The sequence below is a fragment of the Patagioenas fasciata genome, chromosome 3, assembly GCF_037038585.1.
Source record: "Patagioenas fasciata isolate bPatFas1 chromosome 3, bPatFas1.hap1, whole genome shotgun sequence".
Lineage (NCBI taxonomy): Eukaryota > Metazoa > Chordata > Aves > Columbiformes > Columbidae > Patagioenas > Patagioenas fasciata.
Window position 1 is genome coordinate 47,141,199 of NC_092522.1, and position 14,178 is coordinate 47,155,376.

At 35.8% G+C, this 14,178-nt stretch overlaps 1 protein-coding gene across 5 annotated transcripts in view; it reads left to right on the forward strand.

Moving 5' to 3' along the window:
* The window catches only part of ARID4B (AT-rich interaction domain 4B), a 92,400-nt gene that overhangs the window by 52,013 nt on the left and 26,209 nt on the right, over positions 1–14,178 (forward strand). For all 5 annotated transcript variants that reach the window (XM_065833768.2, XM_065833771.2, XM_071806280.1 and 2 more), the window contains exons 10-16: positions 1,403–1,476; positions 2,240–2,385; positions 5,659–5,731; positions 6,339–6,433; positions 7,552–7,649; positions 7,864–8,131; positions 9,138–9,310. In XM_065833768.2, the coding sequence (XP_065689840.2) occupies positions 1,403–1,476; positions 2,240–2,385; positions 5,659–5,731; positions 6,339–6,433; positions 7,552–7,649; positions 7,864–8,131; positions 9,138–9,310 (927 nt within the window). The remainder of the gene's footprint in view (positions 1–1,402; positions 1,477–2,239; positions 2,386–5,658; positions 5,732–6,338; positions 6,434–7,551; positions 7,650–7,863; positions 8,132–9,137; positions 9,311–14,178) is intronic.

A 14,178-nucleotide genomic window follows, 5' to 3' on the forward strand; every position in this document is an offset into this window, starting at 1 on the left:
AGACGCTGATAATTCAATAAAATCTATATCAGTCAAGTGAAATGTAGTATGAGAGTGTTGGGGAAAGTATTAATAACCTCAGTGAGTTTGTGCCAAGATTTTTCTAATGTTTAGAAAACTGTTAACAGCCTACATTGTGATGAAACTAGTCTTAAACTTTGTCATTATTAATCATCAGATACATAAATCTGTCTGTCTTATTTTTAATTTCATTGTTACAATAGTGGCAAACAGAGTAGTGTTTTGTGACTTCAAGAATTTCCTGAGACTCTTTCCTACTCTGGTTGAAATAGAGTTCTGCTTTTCAGAGACGTGGGCATAAGCTTATCCAGCTACAGAAAGGGGTGGGTGGGGGTGTGTGCACATGTGCAAATACCACACGCGCACACGAGTTATCTTCTTCCTTTTTTTTTTTTTTTTTTTTTTTGAGATAGTAAGGCACATGGGACTTGGAACTAGTTGATCTCTAAGGACCCGTCCAGCCCAAACTGTTCTATGATTCTGTGTTTAGCTCAGTCAAGATGACAATTGCATGTTATTGTGTTCCTTGAAAAGAGCTGTAATGTTACTCAAAGTAGGAAAGAAAACAGAGAAATGTAGAAAACACAGTGTATGGGATTTCCAAAGGAATAAGAAACTTTGTGTTCTTAAACTCATGTTGATGAGGGAGGGGGATTGATGGATAACAATAGAATTATCTAGGTTTTAGGTTTTATTTTTGAAGTTGCAGCTATTTATTGTACTTGGTTCAGTTTGACAGAAGGCTTTTGCAGAAAGGATATTGAAATATTTAACAGTCTTTTAGTACTTTAATTACTTACTAAGTCTAGGCTATCGCTTCACCATTTGATAGTTACTCAGGCATCAACACAGGTCAATGGAGAAAAACACAAGCATGTGTCCCCCAACTCCCAGATCTGCAGTTCAGATTTGCTTCCTTGAATATAGCCACAGTAGAAATGGAAAAGTGCTCTGTTCTTTCAATTTGGAAATCTTTCATTTCATACTGACAATTTATACTAATACATATTTGTGTTCAAGTGAGAAAGGGTTTTTTTGTTTGTGAGTGAATAGTTATTTGGTAAATTAACATGAGGTTTTTGTGAAGTAATATAATTTGGGAGACTCCAGAAACTACGTGTTAGTGGAATAAGAATGTTTTCTTTAACATGCAGTCAATGCTTATGCATAGTCTAATCAAATTTATGTAGAAGTTTTGGTTTTAATCCAGTAACTGACTAATAGTGTACCAAGCTAACACTACAGAATTGTAAAGATGTGCTTCCTATGCTGCTTCTGTGTATTTAGTAAGTGAGTTATGGTCTTGGTGGTAGCTCTGTATTATACTGTTTATTTAGCTTTAAAATGTATATATTTTTTTAACACTTTCTAAATTATCTAGCGTTTCCGTACCAAGAAAAGATGTTCGGGAAATTAGTGAAACTTCACCAAAGCCTGACGCATTGTTAAAACAAGGTAAAAATAACTTTCTGAGAGAAAACACATGTGCATATGTTTATTTTGTTATGTAAAACATAACAAATAGAAGATATTTTCCTATAGCATAATATATTGAAGGAGAGCACTTCTGAAAATATAGAGGAACTTTTTTTTTTTTTAAAAAGACCCACTCTACTGCACTTGTTTTGAATGTAGACATGCCAAACAAAAGATATAATCACACACTGACTTTATAAGTTACTTTTGTGTTCGGCCTTTTGCATTAGAGCTTCATAGACCCCTGATATTTTGAGTAAGTTACCTTTATGCACTTTCGAGAAACTGGAATTGTGGATTCATTTGAAAGTTTAAGTTTGTGTGATGAAACTCTTAGAATTATCTTGTGCTTTTTACTTCCTCCTTTTCCTTGTTCAATATATGTAAACCACAGTGTAAATCTGTTGAAATAGGGGTTCTCTCAGTTAAATTTTCATATATGCCCTGATAAAGAAGATGATCCTTATTTGTGTCTATAGACACTAACATGGTAATAATCCTAATAATAGCTCTGAATAATTTGAAGTGCAGAGAACACTAGGCCAGTTTGGCTGGTTAAGACAAATAAGGATGAACAACATAGGATTGTTGTTGAGGTTCTTTCAATTTGGGGCCGGAATTGTTAATTAGCAGCCTTTCCTTCTTCTGCCCTTTCTGCCACTCCCTGACTGCTTTTTTTGCTTAAAATGTTTGGTCAAACTGGTAGTTTATGCAATGCTAACAAATGCTTGTCCTTTTACAGCTTTTGACCAAGCCCTCGAATTCTGTAAAAACAGAACTGTTCCTAGTAACTGGAAAACAGAATTAAAAGAAGACAGCTCCAGCAGTGAAGCTGAAGAAGAGGAAGAAGCTGAAAAAGAAAAAGAGGATAACAGCAGTGAAGAAGAGGCAAGTAAAATTAGTAAAGGTCATAGACAGAAAAAAATTAGAAAAACTGTAATATTTAAGTACATATGTTTAACATCTGGGAACATGTAACATGTTAACATAGGCAACTTTGTTAACATTAGCAACATTATTGCCTCCGAACTTTGAAGATCTGTATTCAACAATTATCAGTTAATGTGGAAATTTCAGCTTGAAAGAATCTAACATATCTTTGAGTCACTTAGCAAAAAATGTAGTCAAAAGACTGAGTTATTAGGGACTAATGAAAAGTAGAAATTGAAACTCAAAGGAAGATCCTGTTTTAAAATCTTTCCCATACTGATCTTACTGCAATGGCAGAAGGGGTTGCAGTACTTATTAGGGGCTGAGCAGGATGAAGGGTAGATATTGCTGTTTGCTGTCACTTGCTTATTGTTTCTTCTGAAGGAAAAAAGGTTCTCCTTACCTGTATGTATTTCTAAATGGAACTTAGCTGCTAGCTGTTAAAGATCTGGCTGTCTTCTAACTAGGAAGATCTGTGTAGCTAAGAAAATATTTAAGTAGTTTCTGATAAAGTATATGTGGTGCTTATGTTACTTTTGGTAACTTTAAAACAAAGATCGCTTTTTGTTTGTTGTGTGGGTGTTTTTGTTTGATTTGTTTGGTTTGGTTTGTTTGTTTTTAAATCTGCAATTATGTTGTGCAGTTGTATGTAAATCCAGACTGGCTTTTTCTTTGCCCATGCTGTTTCAGTATTTGAAGGCAAAGGAGGATTTTTTTTTTTTTTTCACTTATGTAGAATTTCAGGTTTCTTACGGGGATATTAATTCCTGGGCTGTAATGTCAGTCATGGCCTGGATGGGTTTCTAGTTTGTAGTTCACTCTCCCTCTAAGTAAAGAGTTGTTTGTCCTTCCATAATAATGCTTCAAACATTATCTAGGAAACCTTGTTGTCTTCTTGATTGTTTAAGAGATTTTGTAAATGTTTGGAGATTATTAACAAATACTGCTATCATAGTATAATAAGTACTGACTTTGCAGAGATTCTGAGAAAGTGAAAATGCTTTTCAGAGGCATGCAGGGTCTTAAGCTTCCCCCCCGCCACTTTCTTGGAAAGCTGGTTTGGTCTCTACTAAGAAAATTAATAAGGAGTGTTCATCTGCCATTCTGGCACCTCTGTGGATTATCATATTTGAGAAGTAAGAGTACACTTCAGGCATTGAATCTTATGGTGACAAAGTGGAGTGGCAGTGTTTTATTCAGCCTCTTCATCATTTTTACCATAGCTTCCCTAATATTTAAAAAGCATACATTCTTTCTAAAAATCTTTGTTGTGTTTCGTGAAGGTTTAGTTAAATTATCAGAGCCTACCACCACCCCCCACCCCAGTGCCCTGTGGGACCATTTTCTTATGGCAAGTGTTCTCCTGTTGGGGAGGACCGTGAGAAACCCAATTAGGTGCTCATGCTCTCCTTGCCATGATCCAGCATGTGCTGGTAAAAGTCCTCTCCAGGTGCCTGTCATGTGAGATTAAAACCACTAAAAACAAACTCCAAAACTGTATTGATTTCATTCAAGTCATTTGTTCTCTATGGTCACATTTAAGTTTTATGGTTGCAAGCTGAATCCTTTGCTAGCTAGCAATGTTTCGTTTACCATATTTGCCTGTGAAATGTGAATGGTCTTAACCAGGCGTTCATCTGTACTATATGCAGAGCTGTAGCATCACCTTATACCTATTGGTGAAGAATTGCTAGATATGCCTGATTTCGAATGCCCCCGCCCTGAGAGGATATATCTAGTGCACTGGTTGCAGTTCTCTGCCCAGCCATTCTGCCTTCTTGCTCACTGCAGTAGGCTGCTCTGAGCTCTGCTGGTACTGAGTATCAGACGGATGCTCACCACCTGATCCCCCTCACAGAGACTTTCCTCTTGAGTTGTCTTTGCAAGACTGTGCAATATTTTCATTGCATTTCTGTTGATAATTATACCCTAAATGACAACTGTTTCAGCGTGAATACTGGTTCTTTGCTTTTTATTGTTTGCTCTGATATGTCCTCCAAGTGCATTTAATGGAGAAGAGAGAGTATAGAATAAGAAAACAAACCTACTCACTCTTAACAGTTACAGCCTTCCTTGACCTTATTTTCAGCCATCCATCTCTTTATTGAATAGCTTCAATACATGTTGTGTTTTTTTTTTTTTTCCTAGGTTTTCTTTTTCTGTTACATTTAATAATGGTGTTCTGTTTCTATTGATTTCTCAACTGTCTTGGTATAAATTTAAAGACAATACATTTTGTCCCCTTGCTTTGGGGTAGGTGAAACTTTAATATTTAGTACAAGGAGACTGTTGAAGAATGGAAAAGCTAAACATGGAACGAAAATACACTAAAGAAAAATAATTTATTTTAGATTTACTGAATAATTTCTATTAGTTATTTTTTGAAACTTTACAGATGTTTAATTTTCTGCATACATTTTTATCACTAACTTATATTTGGCATATTGTTTTGAAGTACCTTAGTTATCAGAATTTCTAAGAATTCTAATTATATTAGTCTTATTGCTACTGGTTGTGGCAAGTTGCATTTCCAAAGAACATTGAGGTGTTATAAAGTAAGCCATAGGGCTTTGTTCTGAAACTCTACTGTTTATTAATGTAAGTAAATCTAATATAAAAGTTTATTAGTGCAATGAACTGAACATCCCAAATATCCATTGTTATTTCAGTTCTGGGACTGATGCTGCTCACCCCATATTCAGCTGGTACCCCATGGTAGTACGCATGCAGGGCCATTGGCTGCAGTTTGCCAGTGCCGTGGATTAGAACTCCCAAGAAAGTGCAAGCACTTTCACTTCATCCCTGGAAGTGACATAGTGTATCCAGCCATCAAGGAGTCACTTAACTGCAGTAGAAATACACCTGAGACTTCTGATGTAATCTCCTGATCATTAATAATGGTGTCTCACAGACTTTCGGGTATAAATGGACAAAATTAAGAATACATCTTGATTTATGATATCACTTATACTTTAGTGATCGATCAAAAATCCAGTTTCAGAGTGTCTTTATAGTTTGTTTTATATATTTTGCCAAACTGTGTATACTTTATAAAACTTACTTCAGTGTGGCATAGCACTGAGAACATAGGTCCCTGTATAGCATCCTGTTGCTGACTGCAGTAAAACAAACTTTAATATTTTAACCTAAATGATCACTGCCCTCTGTTTCTTAATGAATGACTGTAACTGCAAATGGTGATAATTTTCTTGTGTGCGTTACTTTAAACAGGAGGAAATAGAGCCGTTTCCTGAAGAACGAGAGAACTTTCTTCAGCAATTATACAAGTTCATGGAAGACAGAGGTGAGCATTATCAGTAATGTGTGAGCATTATCAGTAAGGTAGATTGAAATGTTTTCAAAAGTAAATGCCATTTATTACATTAAGTCTTTACCAGATATACGCTGCAATAAATGTACAGTGTTTGTATTTAAATTAGTATTGTAACTAGTTAAGTTAGTATCTTTTTAATTACACGTGAAGGATGAGTTGTAGCTACTGCTCATACAGTGGCATAGGAAGTTTCAGCTTTTTGAGAGCATTATGGGATTTGTTCTTGTGGAGGTGGCTTTTTATTGTAGTGAAAGGTCTAAGCTGATATTTTTAGATGAAATTGTTTCAGCAGGTAAAATAAAAATATGTGTAATATAGGTGGCTAGAAAAGTTGCGTCTTTTGTGTGTATTCGGTAATGTATGGAAGAATGCATATGTATGAATTATATTACATTGCTGAAATACAGGGATAATGGGTTATTAAGTTTGTTTAGTTTCATGAAGAGAAAGTACCAGATGCATGAGATGGTCAGAAGGAGGGGTTTACAAAACTGTATTTAGAAGTGTAGTAGCGCATATGATGTGGATTTCATGTTATTTTGAAAAAAATACATCAAAACACTGTCTTTGTTCACAGGGACTCCTATTAACAAACGACCTGTATTAGGATATAGAAATTTGAATCTCTTCAAATTATTCAGACTTGTGCACAAGCTTGGAGGATTTGATAATGTGAGTATTAGTATGATGAGTATTCCAGAGTCATAAAATCTGAGGATGCTCTTTATTTTTGTTTTAAGTAGTGATAAAGAAGAATCTTGCACATGAGCTTTAGGCATATGAAAATTGAATACTGCAGCTACATAAGATACCCTGTAACTCTGAAAAACTTTCTTTAACAGGAACCGGGAACAAATTACATTCTAAATGAATTACATATCTACTCAGCGTGTTTAATTACTGCTGCATAAAATCAGCCAGCATGTGTGTTTTTGTGATATTTCAAGAAATGTTTGTCTGATAAAGTTGTTACCTCAGAAAGTGAAGAGAGTCACTGCTCAATAAAATCTAAGAGAGAAGTAATCCAGTTTAAAGTCTGATGTGAAGCCCTTAATTCCTATTATCTATTCTGGGCAGTATATATAAGAATGTGCTGACTGGCATTAGTGGAATTGGTCTTGGAGCAGTAACTGAAGCATATGGAATTCATGGCCAAGTAGATTCTGTTGCTGCTTTGGACTGCTTCCAATAAATTTAGCCTGTTGGTTGAGGCGTGTTTGTGCAGTGACACCTGTCTGATATACAAGGGAGTATCTTGTACTGGAGTATTGCAGTACATCTACTTTACCTTCACAAGTGGTTAGAAATGAGCTTATCACTGTCACAAAACTTGGACACCAAAGGGCGTATTAAGGACATAATGAAAGACCAGTAGCCACTGTATCTGGCCCAGTACTGCCAGGGCTGAGTATTGGTAATGCTTTCAATGATTTTTTTCTTTCCAGTGTATTTAAAATTCTAGCTCTGATAGTTAAGAACTGCTTTAAATATAAAATAAAAATGATATACAGATTTTACTGATCTTTGTATTTTGTTATTTTATTACCACCTGCAGAGGAAAACCTACTGTGGCTTACTGAAATGCAGAAATGCTAAATTGCTTTAAAGTAGTTACATTAGACTACGGTTTGCATTACACTGAAATACTTTGTGTGTGATAAATAGTAATTTTATAGATCAGAGGAAATGACTTTTAATTATTTTCTGAAGTTGTAAACTTTGTCGACTTAGTCTTTTTTATGTCAGTGAGTTAATTCAAAAACCAAGACTTCATTTTTTTTTTTTAACAGATTGAAAGTGGAGCAGTGTGGAAGCAAGTTTATCAGGATCTTGGAATCCCTGTATTGAATTCAGCTGCAGGATATAATGTTAAATGCGCATACAAAAAGTAAGTAATAAAGCTATGAAGATTGTGCTAAAACAGCACCAGAACGGTCTGAAGTGATCCTGTGGTAGTGGTAATATCTAGAGTCCAGAACTTTTGGGTCATAATACAGGGCTTTTTTTAGGCTTTAAACATACTGTTCAGGTTTAGCTTCTGCTAGGTACCATGTTCTTTCTTGAAACAAACTTGCTTATCGCAAGCAATTTTTGTCTTTTAGATATCTCTATGGTTTTGAAGAGTATTGTACATCAGCTAACATTGAATTTCAAATGGCATTACCAGAGAAAGTGACAAGCAAGCCTTGTAAAGACTGTGAAAAAGAAAAAGAATTGAAGATGCGTGAAGAACCAGAGCAGGATGTAAAAGAAATAAAAGTGGATAAGGAGGAGCGCAAGCAGGAGGAAGTAGCAATAGTACAACAGGAAGAAAAAAAGTTAGCTGAGAATGATAATGAAAATAAAGAAGATGACAAACCCTCTGTTCTGGTAAAGTATTGTAATCTTCATGTTATATCCTGTTTATAAAGTCTAGTTGTGTGTCGATAACCATGGATTCATGTCAAGATCAAAATCTCCATAATGGATTTAAAACAAGACAAAAATGTGCTGTAAACCTAATTCAGAACAACACATTTGAGCCATATTTATCCGTAGATCCCTGTTTTAGGGGATCATGATGTCAAAATGTCTGACTTGTTAGGAAGCAGCTGCAACATTCCGCTTGTTTGGAGGCCTCCCAAGTCAAATGGAGGCTAATTAGCGTGCAGCTTTATCCTGATCTGGGTAATGCAAGCTGACAGCTAACTACAGTGCCGATACTTTTATTTTGCATTTAGCCATGCTTTTAAGCCCTCACAAATCTTGCCTTTACTTCTTTGCCCCAGTGAAACCAGTGAAGCTCTTCAAAGACCTGGGCCATATGATGTGCACAGTGGTCTAATGTTCAGTAGTCCAGAGAGAAAATGTTTATAGCTTTTCGAAATCCAGTGTTGACTTAGTGGTTTTAGCGAAGGAAGTCCGGGGAGTCAAGCTGAAGGGCTGCACTGTGCGGGCTTAGTGGTTTGCTCTGGAAGGAGGGTAGGTCCTCAAGTCAGCATGCGGCACAAGTGTAATGCTTCTGCGTGTGAGGGACAGCCAGCCCTGATCTGTCTGATGGTACTAACTCCCAGGTTGACCAATACTGGCATCTCTGCATCCTAAGTGAAAACACTCTGTGAAGTGTTTGTCTTAGGGATACTTTGCAGTTCAGGTCTAAGAGCAGCATATTGTTGTGACAAAACTAGCTGGGACACTGGTTGCAACTTTGAAACCTGTTATATTTAGTTTGAGATTTTTCAGGAGGAAAAAGAGTGGAAGTGCTGTAATTTTAGAGCAAGACCAAGACTCTAGGTATTTTTCCTCCTACAACTTCAGTGTGTTTTGTCTGCCTTTTCTTAGATAATTTGTATATTTATTTCACCTTGTAAGTTAACAAAAGGTTTTATTATCCTAGGGAAACAAAAAAAATTTGCCAGATTCTGTGTATACTCAGCCTGATCAAGAAAAGGACTTAAATGTAATCAAAACTCAAGATGAAACAAAACTAGAAGATAAAGAGGAGGAGAAGATTAAAGAAATGGAAAATCCTTCCATAAACGCAGACACTGAAGAAAAAGAAAAATCAGGGTAAGTTACACTGCTTATAATCAGTTGAAGTGTGTTCATTAAATTTTACCCTTGTAATTAGAACTTCAAATCAGACTCTGCTGTCATGAATTAGACTTGTATCTTCCAGAGACCTGTGTGTTCCTAACTTTGTCATGGCTAGGGCCATTGAAGTTTGTGGATCTAATATATATATATATATATTTTTTTTTTTTTAAAAAAGCAGTTCTAAGTTTTTACAGGATACAGGCCTAAATATTTACAAGCCACATAAGAAAAGAGCATGAAAAGCATAGATGACTATTTAAGACAAAAATATTGCAGCCATTGCCAGTAGCATTTGTCTACTTAATTTTGGTGTAAGTGTATCACAGAGTTGCAGTTTCCACCTTTTGCTGTTGGCCAGGAAAAAATGGAAGTAAATGCATTGCTCAGTAACAGCTTTGCCATTGAGTAGGTGAGATACTGGCAGGAATATCTTGTGCAGTTCTTCAGACTGGAGTTTTGGAAGTGGGAGAACAAAGTAATAGGGATGCTCAAGGAAATGTAATCAATGAATGTGTGCAGGTGATCTCTCATTTCCTTTATGGAATGGGCAGATTTTCCTGTTTCAGTGAAACATAACAAAGTATAAATGAAAAACAAACAACAAACAAAAACCCAAACAAAAAAACAAGGAAAACCCCACCACACACACTAAACCACAAGTGTTTTTCAGCAACCACGCAAAAAAAATACTAAGTGTAAAACAATATAGTCCTTAGTAATCCCCAGTATGTCAACAATTTGTATTCTTGCAATTCGGATCCTCATACAGTAGGATTTCAAGTGATAAGAACACAAAAGTAGCCAGTATAGGTCAGATCGAAGGTCTCTTAATACAGTAATACAAAAAGCAATAACAGATGCTTAAGGGAAAAGCTATTACAAGAGGGAAAGTAGATAGTGACACTTTCTTATACTTTCACAGCAATCTGTCTATCACGGATGGGGTTTTTTTGTACTTAATACCATCTGTTGCCTGACCACTAATTCCCTTGTTAATTCCAGCAATCGTTGCTATTCAGTAGATCAGCTGTCTTAATCTTCTGTGTAAATATCATTAACTCTTAATGCTTTTTCCAGCCCATTAAGAGTTATAACAGAATGTAACGGAATGGCAGAGTTCAGTATATTGATTTCTGATTAATTAGTAATAGTTCTTTTTCATTTTATTAAGGATTTTGACTTGTGTATAACAGATTCTGGAAGGATCCTCTGTAAAATGGTTTTGTGTTCCTGAATATTTTTAGTGAGATTACATTGGCAATTCTGTAACTCAGAAACGTGGAATACAGAAAAAAAGAGGTTTACCTGAACTTAGTTAGAAGAGCCTTTTCTCTGTTGATGTGGTATCATTTGTATCCAATGTGGATTTTTCTTTTAAAAAAGACCAATTGCAGGAATTTGTTACATTTGCCATTTTAAAGTGAACTGGTTGATTCGTACTGTAACAGCTTTGCTAAATTTTCAGAATTATTAAAGACTGATTTTACAATGCTACTTTCAAAATAAGTAACTAAATAGATGGAAGACTTTGCACTACTTACAGAAAAGCAGTTTTTAAAATTCCCTGAATTGTATATTTGTGTATGTGTATGTTTGTGACATCGTGTTTATATACTGGGAAAGTACAGTGGCTTAATACTTACCATGCTGCTATAGTAAATGGTACATGAAATTGTAGGCTGCATTTCCTTTTCAGTAATCCTTTATTGGTTTGTGGTGTTGGTGTTTGTTTTTGGTTTTTTATCCTGATTCGTATCCATTTGGGTTATTTATGACATTAAAAAATGTTATGGGTTTTCTTAGGTTTTTTGTTTATGAAAACAACAAACAACTGTAGAAAATATGACTTACTCTCAATTTTCACCAGTTCATCTTATTATAATTGAGTAGGTTCTTGTCCGTCTACTTCTCTTTGCTCATCCAGTAAAAAAATTTCTAACTAGTATTTTGTGATTGTAATTAATGAAACATGGTACTGAGTTGATTAGGGTTGAAAGTATAGCTCTTAAACGTAGATGTAGGCAGGGATGTGGTCATTGCTGGGGCTAAATTTAAAGGAATAATTTAAGCTTACAAAAATGAAATGTTTGTAGTAGTTAATAGTCTCTAAGCATTTATAAGCAGTAGTGCTGTAGTACTGCTGTTAGCCTGATTACTTCTCATTTCCTCCCTCAGAGATTGATAGGAAGTGTAAAATGCGCTTGTATCGGTGTTGAAGAGATTTTTAAAATGTCACTATCATCCTAAATCCTAAACAATGTTTTTAGCATTTATACTACAAAGGCATAACGGGGTTTTGTGAGGGTGATATACTGGTGGGAGTGTGTACTAGACCTAGTCTTCCTATCCCCAACTTTATGGGTTAGAAGTGGCAAAGTTTATACAGAGGCAGTTTGAGTTCTTTGTTGAAATGAAATACAAAATGAAAAATGCATTTTTGCAGATAAAAAAGCTAATCACACAAATCACGCATACAAAAAGTACCCAAAATATGATCAAAATAGATCACCAGTGGTGGGGTTTTGTTCTTTTTTTTTTTTTGGGGGGGGGGGGGGGCTTGTTTGTTTGGTTGGGTTTTTTTTGTTAGTGTATTTAAAATGTATTCTAGAACCTCTTTCAATCTAATGACCATCTGTCTTTTACAGTCCTAACCAAATATAATATTATATAAAGCAAACTTGTAGAGTTTGCTATTTGAATTTGCGTCTGTAGGACTTTGGACATCTTTGTTTAGCTAATTTGTGTATAGACACAAGGAACCAAGAGGACAGAAAAACTTCCCGGTTTCCTCTTGCTGAGTTCTGTTGAGTGGGCTAGATCAGATGCTCAGCTTCCAGATCTCAAGAAGCACTACTTGAAGCTGGGGTTGCTTATTTTCCACAGGTTTTGTTTCTCTGTGTAATTCCATGTGTCTCAACCCTTTGAGACTGCTACCACTTGAATCCTGTGGTCCCTTCAGTAAGGACCTTAACAATATGATGACGAGGAAGAAAGGCTGAATGTGGTTCTCTTATTTTTTTCCAAAGAGCACCTGATTCTTGCTTGCACAACTGTGTATCTGTGAACATTGAGAGTACAGATTCAAGGGCATCTTGCCCTGTACATTATACATGCTTTTCTTGGTAGTTGTGGTTTTTTTTGTTGTTGTGTTGTTTTTTGTTGTTGTTGTTGTTGTTTGTTTGTTTGTTTTTTTCCCTGTGGCTAGCCAAAGATGCATGTGCTAGATTCAGTTTCGTGCAACCTCTTGTCATAAAAACAATTTTTAAAAGGCCAGTAATGTGTTTTTTCTCATTGGTCTGTTCCAGAGAGATCTTTTAATAAATGGCTTTGTAAAACTGCTCTTTTCCTTAAAGTACAAAGAAGTATTCATTCTTAGTCAATTAATAAACAAAAAAGTTTAAAGTCCTCCTTATTTTGAAGTTCCTGCTAACTTTGTTGTAGAAGTAATGGTCTTCAAATGTAGCACTGCATAGTTGGTGCCATTTGGCTTTCTAGTATCTAACATTAACTGTTGTAACTATTCAGACTTGAGTCAGAGCCAACATACAGACAACCAGGCGGCTTTTCTACACAGTGAACAAAATAGGCAGTCAAACGTGTTCCCAAGAGGCTGAGGCCATGAGCCTAGCAGAGTTTTAGAAAGTGTGGGATTTTTAATATAAGCTAATAAAATAAAAAGTAAAGTTTAAAAAATTTCATAGTAGATACAGTTTGTGAACTGAAGTGTAGATTAATTGCTAGTTAACCAATATGAGTAAGAAAATATTTTCTAAGATGATTAATTCAGCTCCAAGTGTTGTTTGTTTTTGGTTTTTTTTTTGGGGGGGGGGGTGTGACGTTTGGTGTTTCAGGGGTTTTTTTTGGGTTTGTGTGGTTGTTTTGGTTTTGTTTGGGTTTCTTTTCTTTTTTGTGTGTGCGTGTTTGGTTTTGTTGTTTGTTTCTTTTTGTTGTTGTTTGTCTTTTCAACACTCTAAAGCACCTGGGACAGGCCACTGTCAAGAACTTTACACTGAACTGAAAGATGAAGTGCTCAGAATCTGGGTAATTTTTGGCTTTCAACAAAAATTTGCATCAGACTTGTATATTGGTAGTACTTGGATTTTTGAGATGACGAGATAAAATTGTTTGAAGTAATCCCAGTTACAGTACAGAGAGATTGCAAGAGACTTTGTTCTTGTGTTCCCCTTCTTTTGGATGAGGTGCTGCCTTAACCTGAGCACCAGGAGGGGTTACCGTCTCTGGATCCTTATCCTGCCCTTTCTCACCAGGCTGTCATTTTCAGTACTCACAAATAGCTTTTACTTGGTCTTGTGAAACTTCTTGGATTCTTTTTTCCCCCTCTTGAAAACTGCCTGCGCTTTTTTTTTTTTTTTTTAATTTCCTCTGAGCAATGCATGAACAAATGTTCTTAAAGAATACTTTAGAAACCTAAACACTTCAGATTATCTTGTATGGCAAATTTAGGTCTTCCTGGTATGGTTTTCTGGGAATTGGTGCTGTCGTATTTCGACAGTACCAAAAGGAGAAAATGCTAAACCTCTTTGGCTAATAATCATGAATGGAGTTAAACCATTCATTTACCTGCAAAGGAAAAATCTTAATCTTAGAACTGTTATATATATATTGTTACATGCAGTAGTAGCATTTCCCCTCCTATAGCACTAGGAGGGAACTATGGATAGTAAAAACAGTAATTGAGAACTAGGTTAAGATGGGCATTGTTTCATGTGAAGGGTTCTACTAGGGCTTGTTACCCTTGTAGGGCAGGGCGACTACCTGCTGTGCATGTGCTGGTGGTGGCTTCTGTTGGTACAAGAGTTGAATTTTCTGGAAACACTTGA